We start from the raw sequence: 14,358 nt of genomic DNA on the forward strand, positions 1-14,358 counted from the left end.
AGATTTTCAGTATATGTGAATGATATTCAAGTATAAAACCCAAAGAAGTAAAAACCATGAAATGTTAAATAGGAATTGGAAGTACTAACATGAGGGGCATCTGCGTGGCTCAGTCAGTTAAGCATCTGTCTTCGGCTCCCTCATCAGGCTCTCTGCTCAGCTGGGAGCCTGCTTTTCCCTCTCCCTCTGCCTGCTGCTCCCTCTGCCTGCCACTCCCCCTGCTTGTGCTCTTGCCCTCTCTGTCAAATAAACACATAAAACCTTAAAAAAAAAAAGGTACTAACATGAACTCATTATTATTTTCTTCTTAGAAGAACATACTTCCTGGCTCTGTCCACTGTAAAGGCTTAAGCAACAACACCCCAGCAGAAATGGATGCACCTGACAATCAGATCTTGGTTTTTAAATCCCTTTCCCACTGAAAGGAACCAGACGGGCTTGAGGGCCGATTAGTGAACCAGGGATCTTTTCAGTGGGAAATTTAGAAAGCAATCTGAGGAACAGCTGATTCCAAATCCGGGACAGGAAACACGCATCTGGGACATCTTTACGTTGCCAGTAAGTAAGGAAACTACCAAAGACTAACATCAAAAGGACACAGAAGCCAGTCTAGACAGGCTCCTGCAGGCCAAAGAAGAACAACTGAACATTAAAAGGGTAATAAATGTAACTGATTAAAATTCAAAAGGGAAGAAAAGAAAACCTCTCTGGATACCCTGGAAGTAACTTGGGCACTAACATCTTACCCTGAAATTTCTGAAAAGAATGAAATATGTATACTACTTTTCATGTATGATCTATATTTCAAGGTTACTGAATAGCCCCAGAATGAGGATAAATTCATCTTTATAGAAACGTCTCATCCAATCAAATGTAGATATAACAGTGGAACTACAAAATCACCATTTAGTACTTTCTACTGAAATGTTTACTTTAGGCTAAGATAATCAATGGATAAAATCCCCAGATAACACGTTGGCAGAAAACTTTGCCATCAGAGGGACCAGGCTGTTGTTACCTGAAGCCACTGATCATCATAGCATCATGAAAGACAGGAGAGTCAGACACCATGTGTCTCTTGATACAAGTTCACGGTACCACCTAAGAAAAGACTCCTGCCAAAAAAGCGGAACCAGGATCTAGGCAAGCAGTGAGGGCTGACTTCCATTTATCAAAATAATGAAGAGGAACAAACTAAACGACAGGTTTTCTGGCTCTCGGCCAGTGAGTAAATCTTTCCACTATACCACTCCTCACTTCTCTGATCTTCTGAACCAAATAAAACTTACAATTTTAACTCCAGCTTTCAAAGAGCACCTGTCTCTCTATTCAAAGCATTCAGAAATGCCCTTAATTTAAAACTGTCAGCAACTTAAAGAGTCCTACAATATAAAATATAAATAGTCACGCTCCTGTATCTAAAAGATTACATGCAAACTTTACTTAAATGGCTGGGTAACAGCAGAATTGAAAAGACTCTTATGAATAAATCTTTCGGTAAAGTGAATGGCCTAAGTCCCAAATTTATTTCTGTTCTTCAGATGTTTACTTTCACCAGGCTGCCCTTGCCAACTGTTAAAATGGCTGTAGTTTTCTGAGGAAAAGTCAAGGCAACCTCTAGCTGCCAGAGTGACAGACAACACTGATGTGAAAGGTCAAGGGTATTAGTCACCTCAATGATGGAGCACTGGCGAGCAGGTCCTCCTCCTTAAGGCCAATGATACTTGAGGTACCAGATGGTTTCATTTTTCAACTGTGGTCCAAAGAGAGGGTTGAGTTGGGCCAGAATTGCAATCAGCCAACTAAAAAAATGATGGGGTGGGGGGGAGGAAAAACAACAACAGAAAGTGGTGAACTCATGTCGGAACAGGACCATTTTTAATTAGGATGAAAACGAATGCTTTAGTAAAATTTAAATCTTTTCTGCTCAGACCAAACCTTCTAAACACTAAGTTCATAAAACACGTGGTGCTAGTGAGAGCACATCTTACACCCCACGTCTCAAAGAGCACACCCCGCCTTCATTTCAAGACACAGTGACAAAGCAGTGAGACTTCATCATAGTTGTCTTTTCTCTCATTATCTTAATTCCATGTAGCCAAGATTTCCTGCATTCCAGTAAGATCTTTACCTCAGAATATCTTTACCTAATTTCAATTTAGCATCATCACAACTTCCAAGCTTAGAAAGAATGGGTGTTACTTTACCCATTCTCCAAATGCTAAGACCCACAATCGATAGGACACACCCATTTTTACTGAGAGAGCCAAGGTTAAATTTCAGCCCACCATCTTTCAATGAGGCTGTAACACTTGAGCTCCCCTTCTCTAATCACCATCACCACTAAAATATGTAACACATCTTTTGGCCCCAGTGGAGCTGAACCAAATGGGTATTTAATTCCCCCAGCTTACTTGAGAATCCAAGCAACAACGCATTCCTCTGTACTATACAGATTCATTATGGAGGAATTACAGTGGTGTTACATACTACCTCAAGGTTAAAAGTGAAAAAGGTACACAAATTGCCTTCAAAATTTTCTTCTACAGCTTGCAAAGTTCTGAATAAATGGTTTTATGTCTGATCCAGGGATACTTGTATCCAGCGAAGCTTGAGAATCACTGAGCTAAGACAAAAGGAAGATAATACAAAAATATCTCGCCATTCAAACCACCCCATGTCTTACTTATTAAACAAATATTTAATGAGCACCTACTAGGTTCCAGGCCCCAGGCATACAAGGGAGAAAATGAAATGTCACCTTCACAAAGCTTACATAACATAATGTCAGGAAGGAAATGAAGTAGGATGAAAGACTAGAGAGTGATGACGGTAGTCAGGGAAGGCCTCTCCAAGGAGGTAATATTTGAGCAGAGACCAGAATGAAGCAGAATACACGCTGACTTTCATTCCTCTGTAATATATATGAAGCGATTGGAGAATGTCTCTCATTTTGCCAGGGGGAGGGTATGGTAAACAAGCCCAGCCTCCATCGACTGATCTGGGAGAGGAGACTTTAGTAATATAATCTGATGCAGCTATCCTCTCTGCACCACAGCTTTCCAAGGAAAAAGGAGAGAGAATTGCTACAGGAGTCTCCTAAAATTTTAGCACTTTAAATTTCCCTATATGAGGGTAACCAGCCAAACCTAGCCAGGCTGTTACCTGGTTACATCTCTTTTCTTCCAGTTGCTGTCATCTTTAGAACTCTTCCAATCAAAGGATCAAAAAGCCGATGCTAATCGCCAATGACCAGACTGCTGGAGAACCTGCCAGCACCCCACCCGAGGCTTGCACCTACAGAAACAAATGTACCCGCCTTCCCGCCCCACCCCAGAGAAGGTGGTTTTGAGACAGGAAACATGACACCTGAGGAAATCAGGCCAAAACAGATAGCCTGGGCTGATTCACTTTATAAACCAAAAGCTAATTCAGATGAGATGCTCTGATCTGACCTCAGAACGAGAAAATTAAACACAAACAGAATACCGAGACTTGTAGTTGAGGTCACATCTATCTGACACTGTGAAACAAAGAAAGAGGATAGCACAGGCAGACACACTGAAAAGCTCTGTGACTGCAGTGAACACTAATGGTGCGGAGCTAAGAGTCATGGAAAATTCCACACAGACCCAGGACTTCCCCAATCCCAGCAGGCAATAGAGGCTGACTGTAAAAACAGTCGTTCATCCTTTCGTAAGAGACTGAAATAACTGGCCAACGCTTAAAAGTACTAGATAAAAATTATGCTGGAACCTAAACTGATCTCTTTTTTTCATCGAAAAATGTACAGAATGGGATAAAAGCACCATCTCCCAGCACTTTGTATCATGTTGTATAGCAGGGCTTCACAATCCTGGCTGTTCATTATAAACACCCAGGGAGTTTTAAAAAAATACAGATGCTATCCTTCGCATATAATCCTTCTTTTAATTTTCCCACAATACAATTAAGGAAACCGAGGCAGAGACAGATTGAATGGCTGGCCTGTGGTCATAATACTAAGTAAGAGGTAGGAGCTCCTGAACCAGAAATCAGGTTAGACTAACGTTCCCCCTTACAAAAGTTATCTTCTGAAATATTTTTTCATGGACAACAGTTCAGAAGGCATCCATTTAGCTAAATCTAATCTGTCGGGAGTTAAGGAAACCAAGAATCCATCTGCTGATTGTTGATGAAGTCCATCATAAGCCTCTGTTACCTGAGGTAAAGAAAAAAAGATCCTAAATCAAGAGCAAAGACCACTTTGCTTGTTCCGATCAGGATTCAGAAACTTTCTAAAATTGAATTTTACATACTACTTTAATGTTTCAAATCAAGCAAAACATCTCACTTCAAAACCAAACCAAACCAACAAACTACAGTTCATGAAAATTCCTTGGGAAAAAGCCCAGGTCAGTTCACTTGTAATTTCATGGAGGAATTTTCCCCCTCTCACCAGCTGAGCTCTGTGCCTGCCCTTCTGACTACCGCCTGACTTAAAATTTCCCTTTAAAGCTGATAAACACGGTGGAAAACTGGAAGGAGAAAAAAATCCACTCTGAATTGATGGAAGTGGGTGGAGGAAGCGATCCTATTCCAGTGAATCTATTACTTCATGTGTCCAAGGAAAGAGAACTAAGTGTACCCTTCACACTTGCCCAAACTGTTCCACATGTCTCCATAACCTGAAGGCCGGCCGAATAACCAACCACCTGAAATTATTCAAACTACTGAGGCAGCTATGGTGTGGTAACATATTTCAGAGAACTGCAGGGCTGGAAGGGACCAGAGGTCAAGTCCATGTTCCTCATTTTAATGAGGAAGAAACTAAGTGCTAGGGAGCTTAATACCCCACAGTGAATCAGAGATAAAGCTGGAAGAGGAACCCAGAACTCCTGAGTCCCACTACATCAGGCTGCTCCCACAGCATATAAAGGGCAAAACAAATCCAGCAGCCCCGGAGCTCCTAATTAATTCCACAACCACTTACCAATGCAAAGATTAACTGGTTAAGGGGCCAACCCTCAAGGGGCTCATGAGCTTGTGAGAGACAAGGCAAGGTTAGCAGCAGATTGTGCTTTAAATACCATATGCATGGGAGCATTCATGCTACAAACACTCCCTGCTCACTTACCACGAGCTCAGCTCTTGCTTATTAGAATTCTCCAAACACAAAATATGCCCTCCCCACTGAAAAGGCTATATCCAGACCTCTCAAATCTTGCTTTGTTGTTGTTGTTGTTGTTTTTGGTTCCACACTCAGATATGAGAGTAGGGAACAAAGGAATGGTTACTTCCTCCTGATGCACAGATCAAGTGCATAACTGCTAGGCTTCCTTGTTGGAATGGGTTAAGTCCAACTAGGACTTCTCTTCTGATCCACTGCCCCTCCAGCAAGGACCAGGATAGGAATGACCTCTATCAGTGGGCTCTTGAAGAAAGAGCAAAGATGCAGGAGAGCAACTTGCTTTATCTCCACTGAGATGACCTCAGTCATATCCCCTCACCCTAATCAAACAACACCAATTCTTTCAAGGGCAGCAGTGTTATTAGACATGACTAAATAATACAGGCTTTACCAATGGATGAATGGATGGATGAATAAAGAGATTATAGTAAATATATACAATGGAATATTATTCAGCCATAAAAAAGAATGTGGATCTTGCTAGTTGGGACATGAATGGACTTCGAGGGCATTATGCTAAGTGAAATAAGTCAGAGAAAGATAAATACTGTATGATCTCTCTTACATGTTTTTTTAATCTAAAAAAACAAGCTCATAGGTAACAGAAAACAGATTGGTGGTTGCCAGAGGTGGGGTGTTGTGGATGGGTGAGATGAATGAATTGTGTAATTTTGTTTTAGTTTAAATGAATTGAATTTTAAAAATGAAAGCTTTTGTTATTACTGTAAGAGAGGCAGGAAAAAAAATATGAGATTCAATATTAGACAAGAATGCATTTTAATTCCAGCTACCCGAATATTAGTGGAGTGACTCCAAGCAAGTGACCTTATAAACTGAGCCTCAGCTTTCCCTTTTGTAAGATGAAGACAATAACCTCTATTTCAAGATGTTAAGAATTAAACAGGTAGGGGCGCCTGGGTGGCTCAGTGGGTTAAAGCCTCTGCCTTCAGCTCGGGTCATGATCCCAGGGTCCTGGGATCGAGCCCCGCATCGGGCTCTCTGCTCTGTGGAGAGCCTGCTTCCTCCTCTCTCTCTGCCTGCCTCCCTGCCTACTTGTGATCTCTCTCTCTGTCAAATAAATAAATAAAATCTTAAAAAAAAAAAAAAGAATTAAACAGGTAATACATGAAACTAGCTGACAACTGGATGTTCAATAAATACTAGTTATTCCTTCTTCTTCTCTGACACACCCACAGACTGAAATATAACCTATTTACTTTACAAAGGAGTTTCTCATGTAACAATGAGTCATCTCATCTCCATCTCCTCTCCACCCCCAGCCCTCTGTGATAGGCAGAATTCTAAGATATTCCCCCAAGATTCCCATCCCCTCGTATACCCACCCTGTCTAACCCCAGGACAGTGAGTATGATGGGACAGTCACTCCCAAGATTAGACTGTGTTAGACTGTACTGCTGGCTTTAAGGAAAATTACCCCGAGTGGACCTGCCCTAATTGGGTGAACTCTTAAAAGAGATGGGGGGCTCTCCCTGATGAAAGACCTTAGGAGTGTGTGTATCATTTAAGCATTTAATGCCAATCAGTTCTGAACACAGCCTTTAATATGTGTTCTGGAATAAGCAACTAAATTCCTTTCTCTCCTTTACAGTGAACACAACGTTCAACTTTCTCAGTAGAGGGAGCTGAAGGGACACGGCGGGCATGGGCTGGAAGACGATGGAATCAGTGTGTGCCTATTCCGTGGAGCCTGCAGAGACTCGGGGCTGAAACACAGTCACGCTTTGAGCTGGCAGCCTCAGCCTGGAAATAACCTTTCTGCAGTCCTCCTGACGGGGAAACCAGAGCCCTTGCATGGCCCGCCTGGATGCTCTGCAGGCCTCCCACTCGCACTGACACAGGGAATCGCACCCACGCCACAGCCTGCCCGCTCTCTTGCCTGTACTCCCGAGGGTGGCCTACTGTTTGCCCACCAACTCCAAACCCACTCCAGCCTGGCCGAACCAATGAAATTCTCTGCTATCTAGTGGGCAGAACCACAGTTTCTTCAACAAGGCCTGATTCCCTTCCAAGATTGTCTTTCCTTGGATACTCTCCCTCAGCCCTAGAGTACCACAGAGAATTTCCTTCTATCTTACAGTTTTTCTTCCTAGTGAACAGGAATCATGTTAAACTTCTCCTGTTTAACCTACTGTGTGGTTTCTATCTTGTAACTGGACCCAGATTATTACAGGATGAGAAAGATTTGACACAAAGGAGATGCTCTATTGTTGGCTTTGAAGATGCAAGGGCCACATGGAAAAGAATGTGACCTCTAGGAGCTGAGAGCAGTCACCAACTAATAGCCAGCAAGGAAAACGGACCTTAGTCCAACAACCAATTCAAAGGAACTGAATTCTGCCACAGCCACAGGAGCTTAGAAAAGGGCCCCAAGCTTCCGATGAGAAGGCACCAACTATATTAACCTTATCCCAACACTATCTCTATGAGGGCCCTTTCACTACCACAGGAATATGCCCCATTTTTGCCAACTCTACACTTGGAATATCATTCCTTTTCTCCATACTTTCTATACCAGGCCTTCCAGTTCGAAGGCTGTAACAATGCCCTTATCTCCCAAATTATAAAGGAAAAGAGCAGAAAGTCAAAGTAAGAAAAGTACACTTTTCCATATAGCAGATGATGATATATGCTGGGCCAGGTACCTAGATTTCTCTCCCACTATAAACAGTCAAGATATCCAGCTATTTTTAACATACCCATGACAGACATGTAAGCAGTCCTCAGACCAAAAAACCGAGTGAAGGCAAGTACCCAGAGAGGAAAACAAAGTGATTATAGGCTGCTTTCCACACCTTCACAGCACAGACTAAACCACATGAACTTGAGCTTTTACTTTCAGATTTCCCAGGGCATGGGACACGGCAGACAAAGCCCAGGGCCCACTTAAGGTAGAGAATCTAATACAAGTTTCACATCCCATCCCCACAATGCTCAGTGCCAAGGGGCTGTATCTCAAGGTGTGGGTAAATGAGATAGAACCCCTGAAAAAGAATGACAGGAAAACCAACGGTCTCAAATATAAGCATCAAGAAGGAAGGAGAAGAACACTGCCACTGAAAATTAACCTTAATGAAAGTCTGTAACTCAAATTCATTCTATGTGGTTTAAAAAAAAATCATGTAACAAAGAATTTTACTTAATTTGATCCCACACTGGTGATGGCCTTTGGCACTTGGCAGAAGCAATGTTAATCTTTTCTGGAGAAGCCCACTTTCATAGCAGGCCTCAAAAAAGTCATACACATGGAATTATACGGAAAATGAAAAGACGGTAATGAAATACTGTTAAATGCATGTGGCACCATGAATGAGAGGGACCAAAGAGAGCAAAGAGCTGATACGGAACTGCACGGGCTTCAGATACTAGAATGATCAGACACGGACGACAGATAAGCTGTCTACTATGTTTCACGAACTAAGATTGTAAAATGTACAGGGAGAATGGGGAAGGAGGGAGGGATATCAAAACTGTAAAAGCACAAAAGAACACCCACAGAAATGAAAAATATAAGCCTGAAAACAAAAAAAGGCAAGTGGTGAAGTTCTGCTCTGGTAAAGCAGAGTAGCTTATATCATACTCATCCTGTAGACAGTGATTATAAACTCTGAACAAGATATGAAAAATAACTATTTGATGGTACAAGAGAATGCCCAAAAGCAGGTAGAAACTGTATGGGATTCCATCCTTCAGGAAATCACACCAGGGAACCTGAGTGGCTCAATTTGTTAAGTGTCTGACTCTTGATTTCAACTCAGGTCATGATCTCAGGGTCATGAGATTGAGCCCGGTGTGGGGCTCCACTGCTGAAGATTCTCTCTCCCATCTCCCCTGTCCCATTGCTTGTGCAAGATTGCACGCGTGCACTCTCAGAAAGAAGGAAAGAAAGAGAAAGAGAAAAAGGGAGAGAAAGAAAGAAAGCAAGCAAGAAAGCAAGCTACGCCAATACCTTTATACAGCACTTCTCTTGAAAACACTGTCCAGTCCCATGTGTGGGGCAAGATAATTGAAACTCAAGCAAAAAGCTGCAGTCTTCCTGACTTAGGTATCAAAAGATGAAGTTCAGAGCTGCCAGAAATGCTAAAAAATATTTCTATTTCTTAGAAATAAAAAAGGGAAATCTCAAAAAAGGAAGGTACCACAAAGGGGACCCCCAAAGTCTGTATAAATTTCCCTTAACCCTTGGCTGATCCCTCAACTGTGCATGCTCTAGGAAAATGCCAAGGACTGTGAAAAACACCCAGAAGTCTGAAAGAATGGAGGGGAAATTTCAGCTGCTGCCTACCACCAGAAGAAAGAGTATTTAGAGTCTGAAGTTAGAAGGACTTGGTAAACACCTCAGATTTTCCACAAAATCCCAGAACCAGAAGGGGCACACTTTAATGGAGAATTCATTCTAATCTAGGGGTAAAAGTGATATAGATCTTGTCCCAACAAAGTATAAAACCAACGCTCCACAAGCTTAAGGTGATCAATTAATAATTTAACTGTTACAAGAAAATTTAACCATTCTCAGAGGAGTAAGCAGAATCCAGGGTCCCTGTCATTTACCATATCCAATATTTAGTAAACAATAGTCATGCCCCCCCAAAACAAGAAACATAATTAATAATCAAAAACAAAGGAATCAACAGAATTCCACACCATTCCAAAATAATACAGATATTGTCATTAAAATTCAATGAGGGCGCCTGGGTGGCTCAGTTGGTTAAGCCACTGCCTTCGGCTCAGGTCACAATCCCGGAGTCCGAGATCAAGTCCCGCATCAGCCTCCCAGCTCAGCAGGGAGTATGCTTTTCCCTCTGACATCCCCTCTCATGCTCTCTCTTACTCCCTCTCTCTCTCTCAAATAAATAAAAATAAAATCTTTAAAAAAAAAAAAAAAGATAATGATTTTATAGCAGCTATTATAAATATGTTTAAAGCCTGAAAGAAAAACTAGCTATAAGAATGACCAGATCAGGAATGTCAGAACATAAATTAAAGCTACAAAAAAGAACCAAATGGAGAGTCTAGAACTAAAAAGTATAATATACAAACTAAAACTCTGGATAGGGCTTACCAGCAGACTGGAGATAGCAGAAGAAATAGTGAACCTAAAGACAGATCAATAACTATGTAATCTGAAGAAATAAGAGGAAAAAAATCAAACATAGGTGCAACTGGAGTCTCAGGAGAAAAAGAATACAGCAGAAAGAAATAGAAGACACATATGCTGAAACTGATGGAAAACTAACTTACAGATTCATATAGCTCAGCAAACTCCAATCAGAATAATCTTAAAACTACACCTACAGGGCGCCTGGGTGGCTCAGTTGGTTAAGCGACTGCCTTCCACTCAGGTCATGATCCTGGAGTCCTGGGATTGAGCCAGCAGGGAGCCCGCTTCTCCCTCTCCCACTCCCCTCTCATGCATGCGCTCTTTCTCTTTCTCAAGTAAATAAATAAAATCTTAAAAAAAATTAAAAACTACACCTACACACATCATAGCCAAATTGCTAAAACCAAAGATAAAGAGAAAAAAATCTTGATAACATCCAGAGTAAAAAGAATGCATAAGAAGAAACAATTATTCAGATTACAGCTGAGTTCTCAGCAGAAACAATGGAGACCAGAAAATGGAAGAGCTTCTTTAAAGTCATCTAAAAGGGGAAAAAATGTCAACTCAAAATTCTATATCCAGAACAACTATCCTTCAAAAAATGAGCATGAAAAAAAGAAATTTTCAGGTACATAAAAGATGAGTGAATTTGTTATCAGCATACCTGTCCTACAGCAAATACTACAGGAAGTTCTTTAGACTAAAGGGATATCAGATAAAAACTCAGACTAAGGGGATATCAGAACCTCAAATCTACAAAAATAAGGAACTCTACAAAGGGTAAACATGTGGGTAAATAGAGAAGACTTCTTTTAATTTCTTTATAAAATACGATTCTTTAAAGTAAAAACTGTAACACTGCAGTGTTTTAGAACATACATCGATGCAAAATATATCATGACCGTAGTACAAATGATGTGGAGTAAATAGAATCATATTGTTGCAGAGTTGTTGTATTTTATCTGAAGTGGTTCAGCATCAACTCTAAGTACTCTATGAAAAGTTAACAATGCATATTGTAATCTCTAGAGCAACACTAAAAAGTATAGCAAAAAAGCCCTTAGCAAAATTAAAACAGAATACTGAAAATATTCCATTAATGTAAAATAAAGCATAAAAGCAGGGCAAATGATGTAATGAGCACTAGGTGTTATGTAAGTCTGACGAATCAATGAACTCTACCTCTGAAATGAATAGTACACCATATGTTAATTAATTGAATTTAAAGAAAAAAATAAGGCATAAAGAACAGAGGAGCAAAAAACTAGATGAAACAAACAGAAAACAATTAACAAAATAGTGAACCCAAACCTTGCTATGTCAATAAATACAGGAATTGTATATGAAGTATCCAATTAAAAGGTAAAGGCTGTCAGAATGGATGAAAAAGACTGAGCTATATGCTGTCTGCAAAAAGACACTTTCTATATATAAAGACAGATATAATGAGGATAAGAAAGGTGGTATGATTATCAGTATCAGACAAAGTAAAAAATCAACTCAAATAATATTACCAAGGATAAACAGGGATACTTTATAATGATAAAAATGTCAATTCATTGGGAAGAGAAAACAGAAATGTTCATGCTCCTAATAATATAGCTTCAAAACATATAAAACAAATGTGGAAAAAATTTTTTAAAAATCCACAATAGCTGATGATTTTAACACCTTCTTTTAGTAATCACTAAAAGTGACCCAAAAACTCAATAAAGATATAGAAGATCTGAACCATCACGACCTCACAGTTACACTCAACAACTGCAAAATATACAATCTTCTGAAGTGCTCTTGAAATGATGATCATGATAAACCATTATGCTGGGCCATAAGACAAGTCCCAGTTGCAAAAAAGACCGGAATCTTAAGGAGTCTGCCTTCTGACAAGGTATCTAGAAAAGCCCCAAATATTTAAAAATTAATAAAGAATACAGTGTCATCAAAATTTGTAGGCTGTGGCTAAAGCAATGCTTAGAAGGAATTTTACTGCATTAACTGCTTACATTTAAAAAAGAACAAAGGTTTAAAATCATTTATCTAAGTCTCCACTATAGGAAGTTAGAAAAAGGAGGGGGGCCTGGGTGGCTCAGTGGGTTAAAGCCTCTGCCTTTGGCTCAGGTCATGGTCTCAGGGTCCTGGGATCGAGCCCTGCATTGGGCTCTCTGCTCAGTGGGGAGCCTGCTTCCCCCTCTCTCTCTGCCTGCCTCTGCCTACTTGTGACCTCTGCCTGTCAAATAAATAAATAAAATCTTAAAAAAAAAAAAGTTAGAAAAAGAGCATTCAGGAGGAGGAAGGAAATAAAAATAAAATCTAAATAAATGGAAATATATACCATGTTCAGCATCAGAACACTCAGTATTGTTAAAATGTCAGTTCTCTCCAAATTGATCTATTGATTCCACACAATGCCAACTACAATCAACAGGCATTTTTTAGTATAGAAACTGACAGGATGATCCTAAAATGTATATGGCTATTTTGGAATAGCCAAATTATCTTAAAAGAGAAACACGAAGGACTTCAACTTTTTGACATCAATATAAAACTAAGTATTTATGGACGTATTCTAGCTAATGAATAAGCAAATTACAGACATATAATATCATCAATGATGCCAACAACACAAATGAGACATTATGTACTCCCTGATGAAAGTATCTATACCATTTATGAAACAGACTTAACCAAAAAATTGAACCTGAATGTGATCTATCTCCTAGATGACTACCAACTTACAGGAAATACAGAACAAAGAATACGTTAAATAATACCATGGTGTGTGCAACTAACAAGGACCACTCCCTGAAGAACTATGGGATAAACAACCCAGTTTTTTCCTACTAAATGTGAAAAAAAAAAAAGAGAGAGAGAGAGAGAGAGAGAAATGGAGAAGAAACTGATAAAGAGAGACTTGGGAGGCACATCCACTAGCTGCAATGTGTGGTCTTTATAAGCATCTTCATTCAAATATATTGTAAAATAAGTAACCAGACAATGAGGGCAATTTAAATATATTCATGATGTAAAGGAATTAAACTTTCCCTGTCTGTGATAATGTATTGTAGTTACACATGGGAAAAGAATGATCATCTTTTAAACATATATATTGAAATAATTAGAGATAAGCTCAAAAATAATCTAGGGTAGAGTAGGAAAGCGTGCAGTGATAAACAGGACTGGCCATGAGTTGATAATTTTTGAAGGTGAGTGACAAGGGGACAAAGTTTTGTAAAGAGCATATAGCAGGTTTTAAAAGTTCCAAAGCAGAAAGTTAAAAAAAAAAAAAAAAAAAAGCTATAATAAAGAGCATCCCTGAAACTGACCAGCTCGTGGCTACTTGGTTGGAAAGCAAAGTGGAACATCTTGGGAAGTGATCATGTCTTGTGCCCAAATTGGCTCTAGAGCCAGGACCAAAGCAAGGTTGGGCTCAGCTATAGATCTGCACATTCTTGGATAAGTGGGGCCAAGTTCCTATAGGCTGTGTAGTTCTTGTTCAATGGGCAGCTAGGGGGCTGGAGAGGTGAGTGAGGAAGACTCGTCTAGGGTCACAGAACAGGGGCCTATGGTAATAAGTAGATGAGGGAACCACTTCGGGAAGTGACTGAGGCTTTTCTGGCTTTGTTTACTATCTGTCTCTCCTCACTAAAGAGGGCAGGGGACTACGTCTGTCTTATTTATTCACCGCTATATATCCAGTGCTTGGCACAAAGTAGGCTCTAAATAAATATGTTGAGTGAATGAACTCTAGTAAGGCTCAGTAAAATACATGCTACAATAGCCTCGTAAGCAAACTGTGCTCCTAAGTTACTCATACTTCCTTGAATTAAAATAATTTATTTTAACAAACCAATGATAGTATTACTTTATATTTTCCTTGTTGTCTGTTCCAAGTTTTCATACACAGCATCTCAATTTAAAATTCACAAAACCATACTACAATGTAATCAGGCCACATACATTCAGCCTTAGAAGAACCAAGGACTCCTGCCTTTTGGTCATTATTTCCTCCTCTGTATCACAACTAGTCAAGTGCTAAAGATAAAACATGTTTTCCAAGAAGCAACTGTAC

The 14,358-nt window shown here is 40.0% G+C and overlaps 1 protein-coding gene across 1 annotated transcript in view; it reads right to left on the reverse strand.

The window, feature by feature from the left end:
- ATP6V0E1 (ATPase H+ transporting V0 subunit e1) overlaps positions 1–14,358 on the reverse strand; it is a 29,368-nt gene that overhangs the window by 5,981 nt on the left and 9,029 nt on the right. Inside the window, exon 3 of the mRNA XM_080803317.1 lies at positions 1,673–1,802. Coding sequence (XP_080659443.1) covers positions 1,709–1,802 — 94 coding nt within the window. The 3' untranslated portion in view covers positions 1,673–1,708. The remainder of the gene's footprint in view (positions 1–1,672; positions 1,803–14,358) is intronic.

This window comes from Martes martes, assembly GCF_963455335.1.
Source record: "Martes martes genome assembly, chromosome: 5".
NCBI classification, from domain to species: domain Eukaryota; kingdom Metazoa; phylum Chordata; class Mammalia; order Carnivora; family Mustelidae; genus Martes; species Martes martes.